The sequence below is a fragment of the Coffea arabica genome, chromosome 1c (genome assembly GCF_036785885.1).
Source record: "Coffea arabica cultivar ET-39 chromosome 1c, Coffea Arabica ET-39 HiFi, whole genome shotgun sequence".
NCBI lineage: Eukaryota > Viridiplantae > Streptophyta > Magnoliopsida > Gentianales > Rubiaceae > Coffea > Coffea arabica.
The window spans coordinates 53,844,519-53,863,875 of NC_092310.1; the positions used below are offsets into that span (position 1 = coordinate 53,844,519).

Here is a 19,357-nt window from a genome sequence, read left to right on the forward strand (position 1 = left end):
TTCATCAAATTTTATGTTTATTTTTTTGGAAGTTAAATACTTAGCATAATAAAAATAAATAACATTTTAGAAGAAAAAAATTAATTCAAAAATGGCTAATTGCGTGCGTGCGTGCGTGCACACACATACCTATATATAGATACGTACGTATATGAAATTTGGGTGGATTAGTATACACTTTGCCATAGCAAGCAAAAGGAGAGAATGCGTGTGTGAAACAGCGTTTGGTGGGAATTGAAATTGAAATTGAAGATGAGGCAATTCGATCCCTGGCCGGTTTTCTTCCGGAGAGAATGGAGGCGTACTTGGCCGTTTCTTGTAGGTTTCGCTGTGACCGGCACCGTCATTACGAAGTTCTCACTTGGCCTAACCGGTATCATTTCTCCCGGTGTTTCGATTATGTCTTGCCCTAGTTGTGCAACATTTTTCCCCTCGATTTTAACCTCATTTTAATTTGATTTCTGATGCAGAGGAGGATGCCAAGAACTCTCCCTTCGTCCAGCGTCACCGCAACGCGTATGCTCCGTCAACATCCTAGCTTGATTTTGATTTTTTTTCCTGTCTTTGTCTAGTTTGTTTTAGTTCACTAATTGCTATGCGGACGTAGGTACTTTCTATACCATTTTCAGTTACTTGCCTCTTGGATTTGAGGAATTCCTTTACAAAATTGTCTCGGGTTGATGGTTCACTTTGTGCCTAATTATTGAGCTTTTAATTATTTGCTTTTAATTGAAGTTACGGTTTTTGATATACTGAGCTGCTATGGAATCTTTTCATGTTCATCTTTTAAGGTTCTCAAAGTTTTTTTGGAAGATTGTGTCCCATGATGTTTGAAGTCATTTGGTGTGCCTGAGAATGTTGCTGTGATTTTTAAAAGAAGAAGAAGAAGAAAAAAGTGAGCAGAAAGAAGGAGAAGTTGAAGTCAATTTCTTAGATTTGGACTTTAACATTTATATATTTATGGTAACCTAATAATAGCACAAATATGGTTTTAATTTAGAATAAAACTAGCAATGCCAGTGTAAACAAACCTATCTAATTGTTTGTGGAGGGGGGTTGGGGTGCATTATGGTGAACACTAATAGCCATCAAGTAACATTGTTAACTACACGTTGGTTGGTCGAATGCATTTACACTTTTGGGGTAATATGGAGTCCTTGACATGGGAAATTTGCTTGTCAGCAGAAGTTAACTGCATATTATAGACTGCACTGGAGGGTTCCGTTGAGTAACCACATATGGATCATCATGGAAAGTGGAAATTTGGAATTTCTCCTTTCTGTTTTCATTGCATGTTGTTTGTTTGGGGTATATGATAGTGTCTGTAGGTCTAATCTAGTTATTGTATTTAGTCGTTACATTGTATTCTCACTGCAATTATTTTTGTGTCTGACTGGCACCTTCTATTAATTGTGTTGCTCAGTGTGGAATGTTCATGGCTTCTGAATTGGATGCACCCTTGTGCCTGTAGTGAATTTGCAAATTGAATGTTATTGACAAAATCAAGCATTGTTATTGATTGGCTAAGAAACAGTGTAGTAAGCTCAGGTCTAGGAGCACTATGTTAGACTTTATATTTGGATGCTCTCGAGTAGCTTCTTGAGTACTTCTATAAGTTCAGAGATGTGTCAGAGTCAGATTATGGCTCTAGTGACCCCTCCCTGTGCAGTTGCCATTTGGTATATCCTTTGAAAATTTTACCTTGAATCATGGGAATGGATCTTTAGATTTCATTGGATCTTTCAGTTCTGCAGAGGTTTCATGTTTTCTGTTTGTCTTGGTTCCTTGTTATTCAGTCAAAATCATCAAACTATAAGTCTAATCCCTTACATCTGGCAATGCAAACTTTGTGACTACTAATATCTTTTGTACGCCCAATGTGAGAGCACAGCCACCACAATCACTCTCTGTTTTTTCCAGATGTTTTCTTGAGAAAATGTGGTTTGGTATTGAGAGTGCAAATACTTAGTACTGTCTGTTTGCTTGCTGGTCTTATACATTCCAGCAGTCAGCTGTGATCTGTTTCTGCACACCATATGTTGTTTGTTTTTGGGTTGAAGCTATTATCTGTCTTTTGTTAGTGTGTGAATGGTCTCTTTGTGTTCGAAATAACCTCGATATACTACTGGATGAGGTGATTTCTTCTGTTCTTCCTGAAGTTGCTTTTGCTTGTGTGCTCTGTCACTTAATATTGTGTTCTAATTATTTGGTTTGACATTCTTGTGTTTTATAGGTGATATCTTGCGCCAGCACACCCTTTTAGTTACTTTGCTCGAAGCTGATAATTTTTAGCAGTGGAGTGGTTTCTTTCTTTTTCTTTTGGTGTTCTTCGCCAATTGTAATAACTAAGAGACAAACACTAAACAGTTTGCTGCTTCCTACCTGAAAGTATCGGTTGCTAAAACTGTTGAACACTAGAGCTGGAGGGTGTTACTTTTGATCAAATGAATGAACGACTTTCTTCTACCTTTAGATAAAGACCCAATGCTGATTTCATTAAAGGAGATGAAGCCTTCATTATTTGTTTGCAGCGGGGTGCTAATGGGTGGCCACAGCGCCGAAGAGTTGATTTGTTTTACATGGCCTTTTTGGTTGCAAACAGAAAGTGAGCTTGATAAACACATTAGCGTACTTTATGCTGAATAATATAAGCTCCATATTTTGCTTCTGACTAATGTAAAGCCTTGCAACTCAGAGAGTTTTTCACGCCTTTCCAATTGCTTAGAACCCGTTGCGCATTATGTCTCCCTTATCTCTTCTACTCCGCCCAAGTTCGATGAATTTGTCGTTAGAAAAGTAAATCATCCCTACTCTACATCCTCCATATAAAGACACAGGGTGCGACATATATAGCATTCTGTTACGTTTCACTCGTAACCTTCAAGATGGCGTCTAGACCTCTCAGTGAAACTTAATTGTCTTTAATCATCGTTACTCGGTTACTTAGTTTTGTTATGTTAACGCATTTCTTCTTTCTTACCCAAAAAAAAAAAAAAATGGAAAAGGAATCTGTGTTAAAGTAAAATTCGCGTATATGAAGTTTGTCTTCACCGCTAAACACAAGACCAAAAAGCAGAAACTAAGAATAGAAAGAAATTCTTTCAATCAGTAATTGCAGCAAACGCAAAGGGACAGTTCTCCCAATTTATCCAATCATTATACGCAAGCCTCAGCTATACGTAGTAACAGTAACATTTTATGTAATAGCATTTCAACAAGCCAGGTGACCAACGTAAGAAGCACATGCTTCTGTTGGGACCAATAACAAAATTTTTCAGGCACAACCACGTCAACTCTGGAAAATAATCACCTAGTTCATTCCTTCTTGGAAACTCCAAGCCTCAGCCTAAAATCTTCCTCCATCAGGGGAAGGCCATCACGCAACTTGACTTTTGGCTCCCATCCCAGCAGCTCTTTTGCCTTCGTGATGACTGGTTTTCTCTGACTTGGATCATCAGGTGTATTTTCCACCATCTTTATTTCAATGTTGGGGTTGATAAGCTGCAATCAAAGCGAAACAGAGGGGGCCAAACCCCAAAAAACAAAAAAAACAAAAAAAGTGAATAGTTGAGAATTCGAGCCGTACAAACAGGGAAAATCGTACTAAATATACACAGCATGACTCAAAATTAAACGAATGAATAAGTACATCTTAGTGTCTTGTCAAATCGGAGAAGTGAGAATTTACTGCACAAGAAAACCCTGTTTGGGCGACCCTGAATTTAAGCTTGTTATAACACGTTAAAGTGCTACATTCATAGACTTCTAAGACACATTTGCTGGAATTTTCTGGAAGGTATTCAATAATCAAAAGCATCTTCTGGTTTAGATTAACTATTGAACTGGTACGAGTGTTTGAGTACAATGGGGTATATATACTACTATAAAAGATGCGGTTGTAGTGTGTGTATTTGAAGTAATCCTTCAAATTCAGGTAGAAAGTGGTTGTGGATATAATTGCTCACTTCGGTTGACGCATCTTTACCGTCACATGATTACAGCACTAAAATGATCAAACGTTACAGATCAAAAGAAAGAAAATACAATTTATCCCAGGTAATGATTGGTATGTATTTCGCACGTAAAGTTCGAAAAAGCATCCAAGAAAGTGAAATAAACGACTGACCTCTTTCACCGTCTCTGCAAGTTCAATCATGGTAAATTCACCTGCACAAGGCAAAATTCCCCAACCAGTGTGAGTGAAATGCTGCAGCTGCTTTAATCTCAAGCGATGTGTAATTTCTAGATCAGAATTTGTAATCAACCTGGATTTCCAATGTTGATTGGCCCTGTATGCTCCCCTTCCATGAGTCGGATAAGGCCATCAACCTTTTAAGTTTTCAAAGAAATCAAGCAAAATTGACAATCATCAGAACTTTCATAATCACGAACTACTCCGCAGGATGTACATTAGTTCAAACGTACCATATCAGACACATAGCAGAAACTGCGCGTCTGTGTTCCAGGAAGTTGCACAGTTAATGGTTCATCGCTGCAACAAAACAAATCAAAGAGTCCAAGATGCTCAAGCCCCAAAATTGAGAAGAACTAAGGATTGCTGATTGCTATTCAGATTTCATGATTAGTTGATGAGAAAATTAGTAAAGCCAGAAATGATCTAATTACAAGAAATACACATTTTATTACTTCTAAGATTCAAATAAACCAGAATCGCAGTATGACTTGACTACAAGGGCTTTCCAAGTGTTTCACACACATAAAATTTTCTTAAATACTCATCATCATAAAGGTGGTTAACTAAACTTTTCCCTGCATGTTTTATCAAGAACTTATTGAAGGCCAGACAGAATGAGCATTATATTGTACAAAAACGTTGAGAATATTTACTTTTCCCTGCATGTCTTTCCAAGAGTTTCTGATGGTAAGTGTCCTGCTTGTTGCTCAAGAAGGCAAAATAAACATAAGATTTTTTTTCCACCAAGCTTCTTTCTTCTATTTTGCATGGACGTAACTTGGCATGTCTTTCAATTAATTATCTATCTGCAAAAGACTTACCGAAGTGCCTGAGCTATGAAATTGCTGACCACACGCCCATCATCAATATTCATGCGAGGCCCATATGTGTTAAATATTCTGGCAATGCGTATTTCTGTTGAGAAACAAACAGTGTTAAGAGAATGGAAGCCGCTTTAGGATACAATGTGCGTCAACAAAGAAGCAGAAGCTTACCTATCCCATGCTGCCGATGATAATCAAACATCAAAGTCTCAGCCACCCGCTTTCCTTCATCATAGCAACTCCGCACGCCTGTTACTCAAGTAAAAATATGATTGTTTCTAAACTGTCTTTGGTAAATTTTCTGTGAGTCATAGAATGATAATGTAGAAAATGACAAGCAAATTTGTGCTAGTCTTTAGTATGATTTCATCGAGGAACAACATTATTATCAACACAGCTAGAAGATGAATGCATTTTGTCTTATATGGCATAGGCTACATTTTATTTTCGCCTCACATCATGAAACTCTAAGCACAGATCAGGAGGGCATACCAATAGGGTTGACATTTCCCCAGTAGCTCTCAGGTTGGGGATGCACAAGAGGATCACCATATACCTCTGAAGTTGATGTAAGCAAAATCCTATACATCAAAATGAATAATGAGAAGGTGAAGACACATGACCAAGCATTTTACCAACATTAGATGTAAAATCATTCCAACCTTGCTCCAACCCGCTTGGCAAGTCCTAGCATGTTAAGAGTGCCTATAACATTAGTCTTTATTGTCTGCAACGAAATCAAGTTTCAAGATTAGCAGATCCTTGATCATTCAATCATCATTATCAGCTGCATCAATCATTTTGTTATAGTGCAAGGTTTCCAGATAATTCAAGGCAAGAGTCATCTGTTAATAGCACTTTTCAACTAACAACTATCTGCAAGATTGACTGCAGCAGATAACATCCAATGAGGATTTTTGATACTTGTGAAAAGCTGAAAAAATAAAATAAAATGACCATGAAAGGTAAGGAACAGTTCTATATCAACAATTAAAGGACTTTCTTCTCTATTATGTTATCACGGTTATTTTCCCATCAATTCATATAAACACACAAGTAGGTCTAAAAGCATTTCCATCTTTCTCTCCCTCATCCCTTCCTCCCTTCCTCCCTCTCATAGTTATTTTAATGAGTTTTAGGTAGAAAACACCTTCAATAAAGCTAGAGTCTAGTGCTTCAGAACCAGCAAAGGTGAATTTCCATGAGAAGTGGCTCTCAAAATATAGGCAGAGAGTATTGTGGGAAAGAAACTATGTCAACCAAATTCAGTCCACAATGGATGACAAAAGGGTATAACTCATTAAATGAGTCATTAAAATTACGCACCTTCACAGGATTGTATTTATAAAAAATTGGAGATGCAGGGCAAGCAAGATGATATATTTGATCAACCTCAACCAATAATGGCTCTGTAACATCTGCAACCAGCGAAGTAGAGTGTCAGCACACAGAGAAGTATCTCTTAACAGGAGAAATGCAGTATAGATAGCAAAAAGTACCATCATTTTGCTATTATATGGCTATAACATGTCAAACTACAAAATAGTAGGCAGAAGCCTGGGCAGAAAATCTCAGAAATCACTCGTCAAACAATTACGGCAAGTGTTGCTTAATGCTTTTCAGTGGCCATTTAGAAGGCAGAGAAGCAGATACGATGGTAGAAAACCAAAAGATGCACGAGAAGGTAAACAGGAAAACCAAAAGAGATAAACTTTCAATGCTACGAAGCATACTTACTCTGTTTTAGGAGGGAAGAATGATTAAGAGGTACAGATAATGCAGCCATGAGTATTGAGCATATCTTTGATTGCTATGTCAACCTAACATCCTATGATTGTCTACCACTCTAATATATGTTTCTGCCAGGAGTCTGCTATACCATTTGAGCCTCATTTGGACATTTCAGGACTGATCCTATAAATCTGAATGTAAGGCCAGCTACATGAGGTCACCTTAATTTTTCAGAAAAACATTTGTTTATCAAGGAGAACACCTACTACTTAGGATAGGACAGACATATTGCTTAGGTATCAGAATTTGACATGACAGAACATCTGTAAACATTTGCCAGTCGGTATAGTATGATCACAATCAGCCAGTGTTTTGATGGTCTATTCAGAAAGTAAGCATTCTGACAAAAGTTGAATCTGTTGGATATTGAGTCTTAACATGCTAATACATATAAATTGGGTAAAATTGACCACAAGTTACCATGACGAATGAGCTCAAATCTGGGATGTCCAATCCACTTTTTGAGATTATCCTTTGACCCAGTGAAGTAATTATCAGCAACAATTACCTGTTAGATAGTTGCAAGGCAGAAATTCCTCTCTCAGATATTTAATTCAATAACTGAAACAAGGATACTGGGAAATCACTTTACTGAGAAAGCATTGCCTTAGGATTCTTTAGAACATTTGATAAAAAATAAAAAGTATTCTTTAAAACAGATCATCAAGTTTATACATAGTAAATCAAGCATTGAAGTGAAATAAATCAGGATAATAGGAAAACAGAGAATAATAGGTTGGCCACTTAACCTCATTCTTTTCATTTTCCATCAACTTGTCCACTAGGTGAGATCCAATAAATCCAGCCCCTCCAGTAACCAAAATTCTCATATTTGGCTGGCAGAAATGATAAGAGGAATCAATAAATATTGCAGGAACCAAACAAGATTACAAGTGAGTGCAGGAATGTCAGTGGAGCTAAAGAGAAACTACTGCAAAGTAATCACAAAGCCCTTACATCAAGCAAATCAAACTATCTCATTCTACCATTTAGTAATGGAAAATACCCACCAAATGAATTTACCAATATCTTTCCAAATCTAGCCAAGGAGGACCTATAATACGGACACAGGACCCTTTCTCAAGTTGCCTACAATTAAAACATGCAAGCAAGGGGAAACTGTAAGGTATTGCACTATCATACATTCAAAGTCTCAAATTCCTTCATATATGTTGCAGCTAAATTGAATGTGCTAGCTTGTCAGCAATTAAAGCGGACACAGATTCAGCATTCTGTCACTAACCAGAGTAACTCATTGCATCCAAGAAAAGTGATGTTCTGACTACACTATGCTACATCATTCTCTACCATTAACTGCTGATGAAAACAGGGAAACCAAAAACCACTCCAGGTCGATTTCAGCATGTGAGACCATTTCCTTGTCCTGCAGAAAACTAAAACTGATTCGATTTTTACACATTATTCCCTTTATTATTTTTTATATTTTATTTTGAGAGTCACCATATATCAAACAACAAGAAATTGAGGTAACAAATAGAAAAAGAGTAAAAGATCACCAATAAACTGTCCAGCATGCAAGCAGGGCAATACTCATACATTTCAATAACGTAATTTAAAAAAAAAAAAAAAAAAAAAAGAATCAGGGGAGCATGGATTCCAATTCCTATTGAAAATTTTTGTTTGGGGGAGAGGGACAATTTAACCTGAAAGAACTTTGAGAACCGCAATGGTGATGGAGTTGGAGGTGGCTTTTTTGTTGCTTGATGCTCCCCATTGGCAGAATTTTTTGCCATTGTGCAGATCCCTTATCAAGACCTACCAAATAACAATAATAATAATCAATACTACTGTTTCCATTCATACATCATGCTCAAACATATGCAAATATGAGAACTCCCCCACCATCACAACCACAAGATGAACAATTTTGCTGTGATTAATCAGTGTTCAGTTCTGATGCAGTCAGTTGCTAAACTTGGTATTCAATAAGAGTTCAAAGCAACTCAGAAACATGAACAACTTGACATATTCCAATTCCTTCTAAGAACTAAAATTAATAAGTAATTCAATTAAATCTCAGATCAAGAAAATCAATGACAATTCACAGACCTGAGATCACTGACTTCAGACAAAAGTTGAGAACTTTGTCACTCTTACCTCTGTTACTTTGCACTCCACGAGCCTCATAAACTCAGAAGTACATATATATACACACACATTCAATTAGTTTTTTTAAAAAAAAAAAAAAGAAAAACCTAAAGAAAAATAAAGGAACAAAAAAGTTTCTTTCACCAAACGATGCCAACTGGAACTGCTACGAAATTACGAACATCCAATAAAGAGCTATTTATTTAAAAAAAAAAAAAAGAATAAGAGAGAGAGAGAGAGTACAAAGAAGAATGCTTAAGACGAACGAAACTTGAAAGGTATGTTTCACGCCTCATCAAACAACGGAGACAAAAACAGTGGCCAAAATCAGATACCAAACTGACAACTCCACCCCACCAAACTTGTGAAGCAAACACTCACCCGACGCCCTCTTTTTCTGGCTCCCAAGAGTCTCAAAAGTAAAAGAAAATCCCCAGTTCAATTGCTGCTACTTACTAGTATTACCTGTTGCTATAAAATAAAAGAATCAAATCGGGTTGTGGCGAATTTTGATTAGCAGTAATAGATATAAGTACTACATAGAAACAGAGGACGCGGGAATAACTCCAGTGAGAGAAGCTCAATTACTTGTGAGATATGCTGTTGGAATCTCCTCTTTAAGAAAGATTCCTCCTTGACGTTTTACTAGTCCAACTTCTAGATTAGTTCTAATCTTTTCTTTTTAAACTTTTCTTTCTCTTTCTCTTTTGGTGGGGCTGGGGGGTGTCCTGCTAGCAGATTGTCTTCGAAGAATAATAGAAGACTGGGGATGGGAGTCTTTCTTCTTTATCGTCATCTCTCTTTTTTTTTTTTTTTAAGGGTCATCTTTCTTTTTCTTTTTTTTTTGTTTTTGAGGGTTGGTGGTGGTGGTGACGGGTAATTGGGGAGGTTTAAGAGAGACTTACGAAGTGTCGTGCATGGGAGGGGGTCTCGTCCTGTCTGGCTGTGAGTTTGACTTGTCTTGTCTGGTACATGTTTTGCGGTGATATGGGGGAGGCATTTTGTGACGACTGGGAATAAGAGTGAATATTTATTTAGGTGACTACTGCTGACTGGTGAGGGGTAGATTTTAATTTTACCAAGATAATCAAGTAAAAATAGTAAGCAACAATGGCGTGAATATGAAATGTGATGTGATTTCCTAAATGATATGTCTTTTATTACTGTATTTCCTTTTTTTTTCACTTTTCTTGTGTTGTTTGTTTGTCCTCGTGTCTCAATGGGAGGGAAATTTTTTTTTTTTTGGGAAATTCATATATATTTTTTAATGTAATGGCACATTTAGTCTAGCTTAACTTTGTTCTATTCCTATTGGGGGAGGGAGTCTACTCTAAGGGGTGGTTCAACTAACTCGGAGGAAATCTATTACTCCCTCCCTTTTTTTATAACTGACGTTTAAGAAATTTGCTCTAGTGTACTTTTATCTGTCGTTTTATTATCCCCATACAGTATTAATTATTTTTTCACAATTTTACCATTTTATCTCTCTTTTCCAATACATGGTTCTTAATTACTACTCTAGTGGGAGTTAGTTTGCATTGCTTTTGACCTAGTAAAACAGCACCATTTAGTACTCTAGTGAGAGAAAACATGGATAAATTGGACAATTAATGAGGGTACAAAAGGAAAGTAGTGTACAGATTTAAGCAATGAAAAACTTTTCTTAATTGGTGTGCAAAACCTTAAACGTCAGTTATAAAAAAAGGAAATGAGTAGAATAAAACAGTTACATTTAAAAAATTTTAAAAAAAAAACTGTTTATGTTGTACCCAAAATGTTTCCTTTGTGCGATGAGATTTGGGAGGCTTAGGGGATTAGCGAGTATGGCCTATCTTTTCAGAAGAAATGGAAGGATTTGATTCTGTTTCTGATAGGAGTAGTAATTACCTGTTTTAGCCCATTACTTAAAATGAACGAAATTTGCGAGAAAGGGATTTAATTGGCTTGATCCTTCCAGAGCGTTTACAAAGCCCCTTCATCTTGCCTTGAATGAATGCTTTTTATCAGGACTGCCTTATTGATATCGATTCTTTGCTTTCAGTGAAAACAAAAATATCTATATATGTTGGAAGAAAAGGGTAACCTATTGCATCAGAAGTCAAAAAGCCATGTCCTGTAACTCTTAGCAATAGTCAACCAATAGGTTTTAACTTTCGTGATATACACGCATTTTTCAACTACGTTTATAAGCAACAGTAGTTTTGGCAAGTCAGCAACAAAATTGGCTAAGTGGTAATTATCCAGACCCATGGCATCAACAAACTATCATCTATCGTAATTATAAAATGCATGAGATATTAGTGAAAGATGTCAACCACAATATCTTTCCCTTTAACAGACCTTGATGATTCCTTCAAAAAAAAAAAAAAACCGACTTTAATGATTGAGAACTACTTATTGGATGTCGAATCGAATGAGTTTGTAGCAGATGCGACAAATAAAATAAAATAATATTTTGCCTAAACCAAAAAAGGGACTTAAACAAGTCTGAGATATATTTGATTTCTGAGTGTTTAGCTGATGACTCTTGAGCGTTTCTAATTTAATTGGGTGTGCAAGTTTCTATCGTTCTGAAATATATTGTTTGTGTTTGAATAGGATATTATTTAAAATATTATTTGAAATAATTGCTCTAATATTTTTTGCTTTGTGATGTATGTGAGATAAAAAAAAAAGTGAATGACAAAAAAGTAAAATATGTTTAAAAATGTGTTTGTAATGTAAGTTTTTTGACAAATAATTCCTATCTAGAAGCAACCATTTTACTTTCAATTCATGGTTATCATGATACATTACCACCCCTTATGATTATACTATTAGAAATGAACATCTTTTCCAAAAACGATGAATAGATATCAAGTTCTATCAGTTTGTTAGATTCACTCTTGCCTTGACATCTTTTCCCACCCCTTATCATTATATTAGACATGAACGTCTTTCCCAGGAAACGGTGAATAGATTTCAAGTTCTATCAGTTTGTTAGATTCACTTTTACCTTGACTACTTTCGTATCAAATTACTAAAAACCTCAACTTGTCTTAAGGATATTCCCTTTATTTTTTTAGAAAATGTTATTTGCATTCTCATTTTTGTTAATCAAATTTTCACTACCATTTTGATCATATAGTTTTTATTTATTAAATTATATGATAAAACAAATGGTGAAAATGAAAATAACATTTTCTTTTCTTTTTTTTGCCTTTTTACAACCGGCCACCAGTGTTTAAAAAAAATTATATCCTTGAATTGATGAAGGCATAATTCAAAAACAAATCCATTTATATATGTTAATCTGCACAACATTCAGCAAGCAGTGGCTGTAGTTTAGTGGTAAGAATTCCACGTTGTGGCCGTGGAGACCTGGGCTCGAATCCCAGCAGCCACACTCTCGTCATTGTTTTTGAATGAGTCGTCCACACTCCGCAGGCCAGTAATGTAGTGATTCAGTGGACGGACCACGCCCCTTTTTGGGCCCATAATGAATATAGATAGTTTTTTTTTTTGGTAACCCGAAATATGCCTCGACTCGAACCCTTAGGACCTGAGTCATCATACCAAATTGGAGGAATGCTCTACGACCCCACGCAGCGACCCCGGACGAGTCACGGAGGTTCAAGTGCAGGGTAAGATTCAAACTCAAAATCACAAGGATTCTTAAGAGTTCGCTTACCGCTGAACCACTGTTGTGAGGGGGAAGATAGATAGTTCCTTCTACAATATTGATAGACCTGTTAACTTGGGCAAAGTAAACAACAAAATGAGAGAGAGTTTGTTTGTAGATTTGTTATGATCTGATTTGTCATAATGATGGCATCAGAAGGATAAATGCTATCTGGAGCATAAGATTGTAACCAGACTAACAAGGCAAAGAGCCCAAAAGGTAAGGTAGAGAGGCCTGCTATTTTTAGCACGTCGGCAAGTAAGCCTTTCCTTTCACCGGTGATGGGGGGATAAGAATCGTAATTCATTACTCAGAAAGCATTTTGTTATAACATGATAAACAATACAGCTAGAGCTGTTAATCGAGCCGAGTCGAGCCGAGTATTTGGCTGCCGAGCTCGACTCGAGTTTAATTCGAGCCGAGCTCGACTCGAGCTCGTTAGGAAAACGAGTTTTAAAATGTGTTCGAACTCGACTCGTTAAATGTACATGTGACTCGAGTTCGAGCTCGAGTTCGACTCAATTATCACAAACGAGTCGAGATTCACGAGTTCGAGCTCGAGTTCGTGCAAATTAACCTTAATAAAAACCTATAATTTTTAATTTTTATAATTTTGATTTCTAAAATGACAAATATGCCATTCATTAACGAGCTCTAACGAGCTACTCGAGTATCAAACGAGGCTCGTTAACTAAACGAGCATGTTTCGAGCTCGAGCTCGACTCGTTAACCAAAATTAACGAGCCGAGCTCGAGCCTTAACGAGTCGAGTTCTAACGAGCTTTCGACCTACTTGATTAACTTAACAGCTCTAAATACAGCTCTGAAAGTGAAAGTTACAGACATGCATCATAAAAATCTCTACCAATTATTATAAGAGGTGAAAATATCCAAATGTACAAGGATAATGAGATAGATCATCGGTAGATTTAAAAAAAAAAATTAGTGGTTAAGAAGAGCTTGTAACTTTTAAAGTCACAGTAACATTTCTAAAAAATTAGCGGTTAATTGTTTGGATTGCATTTTTTTTGAAATTTTTGTAGAAAAATTACTGTGGCAATTTGGGTAGATGTGAGATAAAAAAATGATTGAAAAATATGTCTACGGAAAACATAGCAATTTAAAAAAAAAATTACTGTCCAAATAAGGCCTTTCAAAGCAATGTTTTGAAAATCGGACCGGATCGAACTCTAGACCTTTGTAATACAAGACCAATGTATTAACCGTTGCACCATCACATCCTATTAATTTTTTTTGATAACTTATTTATATAAAGCAAACACTCATATTTCTTTTTTCCATTTTTCTTATAAAATCTCATCCTCTCATGGCTCTTTTTTTTTAATTTTCAACTCTCTCTCTCTCTCTCTCTCTCTCTCTCTCTCTCTCTCTCTCTATCCTCTTTTTTTTGTCACTCCCTTTTTAATCAAACCTCTTTATTTTTATTTATTGATGTTTTCTTCCATCTTTTAATTTTGTTTTTGTCCATTAAATTGAAAAAAGTTCAAAAAGAATTATTTTTTTAACCCAAATTATTTAATGCTACAACCACTCACTTTTATCTCATTTTTTGTTTCTTATTAAGGTTACATTTCTATTTTCGATTTTCTTGACTTCCTTCGAACTCCAAACTTCCTTTTTTAAATTGCAATCTCTAAAACGTAAATTAAAATTTAAATTCACAATATCTAAATTCTCATAGACGTGAATTTTGTATAATTTCAAAATATTGTGATATTTTTGGGTTGGATTTAGATATAATTGAAATTGAGATGAAATTTATTTGTTTTAACTTATAATTTAAAAAATTTATTTTTAAAAAATCCAAGTTATTAAAAAATAGTAAACCTTTTATCATATAAAGTATTAAATTAATCCATTACATGTCTTATTTTGTACATATATATATTTATATAAATAATTTTTTAAAAAATTCATTGAACCGAGATTGAACCGGTTCGACCGATTGAATCTCGACCCTTTCACTTCACCGGTTCAATGAACGATCCGGTTTTTAAAACATTGTTTCAAAGTTACTGTAACATTTCCATTTTCATGTCAGGAATATTAGTAATATTTAATTATTTTGTTACACTTGTTACCTCTGTCTAGATTTCTAATTTGACTTTCGGGCACATTTCTCAAAAATGAGTAAGGAAATCTTTTTACATCTCTATTTTAAGTTTTAACACTTCAGAGAAAATCATTTCTTATACTACGGGGCGAGGCGAAAGACCGATGATATGATAACCGGTGATTATCACCTCTCGTATAAGAAACTTTCGAAAATTTGTTCATTAGCTTTGCTGAGTTACTTTTCAGGTCATAACACTGATTTATAAAGCTCAATCGTGATCAACAGACGCAAAATTCACGCGAGGGGATTTCAGGAATGATACAGTTACACATGCAAAAATCATCATTTCCTTGGAATCAAATCATTGCTATGGTTTAGCTGCAGTTCTTCATACATGTCGGTGTCTGCAGCAGCTGCTGTTAAAGCACGTATCTTGCTAGAAATGTCATGCAAATTCACAAGGCTTGACGGGTTCTCCCACTGCACAAGTTCTTTAATAGCCTTCTCAATCTCTCTGGTCTCCCTTACAAGCCCCCTCATACAGAAACCAATACAGCTCAAAGTCAATGCAATGCGGCTCTTGAGCTCCCTCTCACCTTTATCAGCACGAATAGCCTCAAGGAATTCGTTGCAATGCTGGAGATAATGGCTTAGAGTTTTGTCAATGATCACTTCTTCATCTGAACCTGGTAGTTTCATCATAGAAGGGATTTTTGGTGATTTCCCCGATTCAAGATCAAGAGAGATGTTTTTCCTTTCCATCTCTTTGTCCAATAACACAAGTGATTTTACCAGACTGACCTCTTCAAAACACTTTATTGAAGAGTCAACCGTTTCCTTGAAATTTTTGAGATCAGCATTTATCTTGCTCATACTTTCCTTCCACAAATTGGTGTCCACTCTTCCTGATTCTTGATGGTGAAATTGAATTGCTTGAGTGATGAAAAGTAGGAACTCCACCATTTCGGACAAGGACACCCAGAGCTTACGGTAACAAGCACTGTTAAAAGGCAAAAACCAAAAATTGGGTTCCACCTCAGCTTCACCGCTGAGCTTTCCTAGTTCATTCACTTGGAGTTTAAGCCTTTTCAGGCTTTCCTCCAAGTTGGCCTTGCTGGCAGTGAGACTAACCGCACCAATAGAATTTCGCATCGCTTCAAAATTCTTGGAGAGCTGAACTTTCGCTAGAGCAGAAGCTCTTGTGGGCTGTAAAACAAGTTCTACCACGATTGAACAAGATAGTCCAATGAAAGTTTCTGTGATTCTTGCTATTGCAAACTCACTTGGGGGACCAAAATTTTTCCTTCCTAATAATAGTACTGCCCCTATGACTGCTGAAATTCCTCCCGCCTGACCGTACATGCGGCTGCGCCGTAAAAAGCTGCAGAAAATGAACCATGGAAGAAGGGATAGTAGCTGTATCGGAACATATTTTCCGAAAATAAAGCAACCGAATACTCCGTACACCGTTCCTATTACTGTTCCCTGTGCCTTAACATTTGCAACTTTAAATGTTGCTTCTCTGGCTGATGCAAGGCTTATGGCAACTGGCAATCCTGCCCAAATTCCGTTTTCCTTGCTGTATAATGATCCAAAGAACACAGCTAGGCCTAATGAAAGTGAGCATTTGAAAGCTGGCATAAGCCTGCTTTTGTTTATGTTGATGGACAAATTTCTCCATATCCGAATGAAGAACCATTTCTCCTGTTTTTCTGGACCAGTTGATCCTTCTTTGATAGAACTGATTGCTGAGGTGGTAACTAATTTTGCTTGTAGCAGCTTCAAGCAAAAAAAGAAGAAAATAGAGGGCAATTGTCTATGGTCTGTTGGGACGGTTTGAAGAGTTTGGAGGGACTCAGCAACGTTTTCTGCATTTGCTTCGGGGACAGTAGTTGCTAAAACAAGGGGCATGCTTTTAATTTGACGCGAAATATGCTCCTCAATTCCTGCTAGATCATCTTTGCGCTCTGGAAATGGTACAGCACCATTGGACAAGGCAATTTCCATCCCTCTTAAAGGTGTCTCAATTTCTTGCAATATCTGTCCTGGATTCATGCAATAAGGTTTCAAAAATTTGAGTGGAAGCCTTCCCCATAGCATGCTTTCCTGTTTCATAAGGGAAAGAAAAAAATCAACGTAAATATTTTGTGTCTATGGTCCAATGCCTAAATAGAAGTTGTAGCCCCACGAGGATAAAGCTTTTCAAGTGAGCTTACTTGCTTGGATTTGATACTCCTAAGCAATTTGGTTCCCGTGCGAGCCAAGGACTTGGATTGCAAAATCAGTGCTTGTGCTGATGTTTTGTCTTGTGCAGAGAACGCCTTCATAAGGACCCCTACCCTCTCCGAAGCATTCTTAGCGTAAAGCTTGAATTTCTTCTTTACCTGTCTTACCAAAAAAATAAATAAATAAAAAAGGAATAATTCTCATCATGGAGCACGTACTTGCAGTACGGTTCAATATTTTTGACGTCACATGAGACAAGAATGATATCCTCCTCCACCGTCTAAACTAATAAAATATGGATTAATCTTTCCTATATTATCGGGATTGAATGAATGTCACGTTATTTGAATTTGAATTTAAACATCAAATTTTGTACATAGGATATGCATCTAGATCAACTAGCATACGTACTGTCAATGTGTAAAAGATTTACCCATAAAAAAATGTGTAAAAGATTTACTCATAAAATTTTATTTGGTAGACATTGTTTACAAACTCACTTATAAATCATGTGGTACATATTTTGAGTACGTGTATTTTCTTGCATCATTATGCATTACCTATTTTTTACAGTATCTTTTATTGTTAGGCCTTTTCTACTATGGACCCGGTGTCTGAATGCATCAAGCTACAAATACGTGAGTCCTACGTATATGCAAGACTCCAGTCGAGACTCACATTTGGAGTCTGCGTATTTGTGTCTTGACTTACCCCATGAATGTGATCTATATTAATTGACATTCTCATATTACGTTAATATTTGACTATTAAACGAACCAGATGGCCTACATCTAATCCGATAGATCTTGGCTATTCAAGAACTTCGACTAAACTATATAGTGTTATACAATGATGCGAGAAGCTAAAATAAGAATACGTTCCTATATGCTTTAAAAAAAAAAAAAAAAAAAGAGAGTACATTCGGGTAATGTTTACAGAATTTCAGGAAATTACCTCGCAACAAGCCAAGCTTGGGTAAGGAAGCAACAAGGCCAGAACACTAGCCACGGCTCCAACAGCCGTACTGGCTAAGACGTGGATGGGGTGCATAATAGGGTCAGTTTTGGAACCATTGACGAAAGCTAAAACGTAGAGAACAACAGTCTGGCCGAGTGCTATACGCTTTGATATCAGGTGACTGTTTTCAGGCAGCACCACCACAAATGCGGTGAGCGCCACCGCAACGGCGGTGGTGCTAATGGTTAGCTGGGCTGGCCCCATTAACCATAAGCTAAGGATGGCAGGGCAGACACCAAAGACGGAAGCATACAAGGCATGCCAACAGCCACGGAAGGTGTCCTCCACCGTGGCATCTGTGACAAGAAGAATTGCTGTCACGTAGGAAAAAGCAGGAAATGCTATTTGTTGCTTAAATGAAGGCGGGCCAAAGAGGGTGATGCAGCCAATAATTGTGCAAGCTAAGGCTGTTCGGAAGGCTGAAGCTACGCATGATCTCCATGCTGCTCCAGCATGATCGGATTGAAATTGTAGGATTGACATTATTAACTATTGAGGAATAGGATTTGAAGAATATTTGAGCGATTCTGCTAGCTAGCTAGCTAGCATACGCGGTTCTTGTTTATTCTGCTCCTCAAGTTCTCAGTAAAGCCTGATCGGCGAATGCAGAAAGAATGGAAGAGAATTCAGACGAGAGGGTACATTGCGGGGAGGGTACAAGGAGGTTCTCCCTTTTTGTAGGGGAAACAAATGGTAAGCTAGAGTAGCTTGTGGACACTGGACTGGGACCCTCCAGGCGGCTGGGTCCCTAGTGGACTTTGCACATGTAAGAATTTTCTAATTGGGTTGAATTAGGATGATGAAGATGGGGCTTAAAAATAGTAATGCAATTATCAATATTTTTCCTACTGTTTTTTTTTTCTTTTTTGGAAGAGGTCGGTTGTTGGGGGCGGGGGGGGGGGGGGGGTTTGGTGGTGCAGAACAGATTGCTTGCTTGCGTATATACATATATATATATATATATATATATATGGTTCCTAATCATCCTAGTGCTGCAGTAATATCACTCTTGTTATCGTGTAATATTATTCATAATCATACATTATCGTCTTATACGGTTCAAAATCCAACAGCATTTGCAAGCAATCATCATTGACTATGCCACCCAAACATTTAATGTCTTACGCGCTAATGATAAATAACCAGTACTTGGAACGCAATTCGTACGGTTGTCTGGACACAGTAGACCCACAGTTCAGAAAGACTGTCAAACAGTTCTTGATGCAGGAAAGATGAACATCTGCCTATCTCAAGGGAAAATATAACAATAATCTTCTCATGGCGGGCTCACAAGCTATGTTCACCAGGCTGGAGACTGTGCAAGTTGGGTTTTGTCCATAGGAAGAACGACAAGTACAAAGAAACGTTGGTCAAATTTGGCAAATCTGGACAAAAGTTATCCGCTAATTATCTCTCTCACACGTACAACACACACTCACTTCAACCGTCCCTCTACTA

General features: G+C 36.9%; 3 protein-coding genes and 1 non-coding gene across 14 annotated transcripts; 2 read left to right on the forward strand and 2 right to left on the reverse strand.

The window, feature by feature from the left end:
- Positions 1–159: 159 nt before the first annotated feature.
- On the forward strand, positions 160–2,675 carry LOC113728918 (ATP synthase small subunit 6, mitochondrial-like). The gene is made up of 3 exons (XM_027253270.2): positions 160–373; positions 471–516; positions 2,234–2,675. The coding sequence occupies exons 1-3, from the start codon at positions 253–255 to the stop codon at positions 2,235–2,237; spliced, it is 171 nt and encodes a 56-aa protein (XP_027109071.1). The 5' UTR covers positions 160–252; the 3' UTR covers positions 2,238–2,675.
- A 437-nt stretch (positions 2,676–3,112) lies between these two features.
- Positions 3,113–9,851, reverse strand: LOC113728927 (UDP-glucuronic acid decarboxylase 5). Of its 11 annotated transcripts, none has more exons than XM_072077911.1 (14): positions 9,508–9,734; positions 9,301–9,384; positions 8,475–8,586; positions 7,560–7,646; positions 7,231–7,318; positions 6,346–6,437; positions 5,682–5,746; positions 5,512–5,600; positions 5,191–5,268; positions 5,017–5,110; positions 4,426–4,492; positions 4,266–4,329; positions 4,127–4,167; positions 3,113–3,501 (listed from the first exon to the last, which is right to left on the reverse strand). In XM_072077911.1, exons 3-14 carry the CDS (start codon positions 8,562–8,564, stop codon positions 3,316–3,318), a joined length of 1,041 nt encoding a protein of 346 aa, XP_071934012.1. In that variant the 5' UTR covers positions 8,565–8,586; positions 9,301–9,384; positions 9,508–9,734; the 3' UTR covers positions 3,113–3,315. The 11 variants fall into 11 exon arrangements, with proteins under 11 accessions (XP_071934012.1, XP_071934003.1, XP_071934009.1 ...); XM_072077902.1 differs by having other exon boundaries at positions 9,163–9,384; XM_072077908.1 differs by having other exon boundaries at positions 9,301–9,390.
- A 2,381-nt stretch (positions 9,852–12,232) lies between these two features.
- TRNAH-GUG (transfer RNA histidin (anticodon GUG)) lies at positions 12,233–12,304 on the forward strand. The gene has a single exon. It is a non-coding gene; the product is annotated as a tRNA-His (tRNA).
- Positions 12,305–14,890: 2,586 nt separating this feature from the next.
- On the reverse strand, positions 14,891–18,530 carry LOC113728933 (uncharacterized). The gene is made up of 3 exons (XM_027253283.2): positions 17,837–18,530; positions 16,873–17,040; positions 14,891–16,762 (listed from the first exon to the last, which is right to left on the reverse strand). The coding sequence occupies exons 1-3, from the start codon at positions 18,380–18,382 to the stop codon at positions 14,999–15,001; spliced, it is 2,478 nt and encodes an 825-aa protein (XP_027109084.2). The 5' UTR covers positions 18,383–18,530; the 3' UTR covers positions 14,891–14,998.
- Between the last annotated feature and the right edge of the window lie 827 nt (positions 18,531–19,357).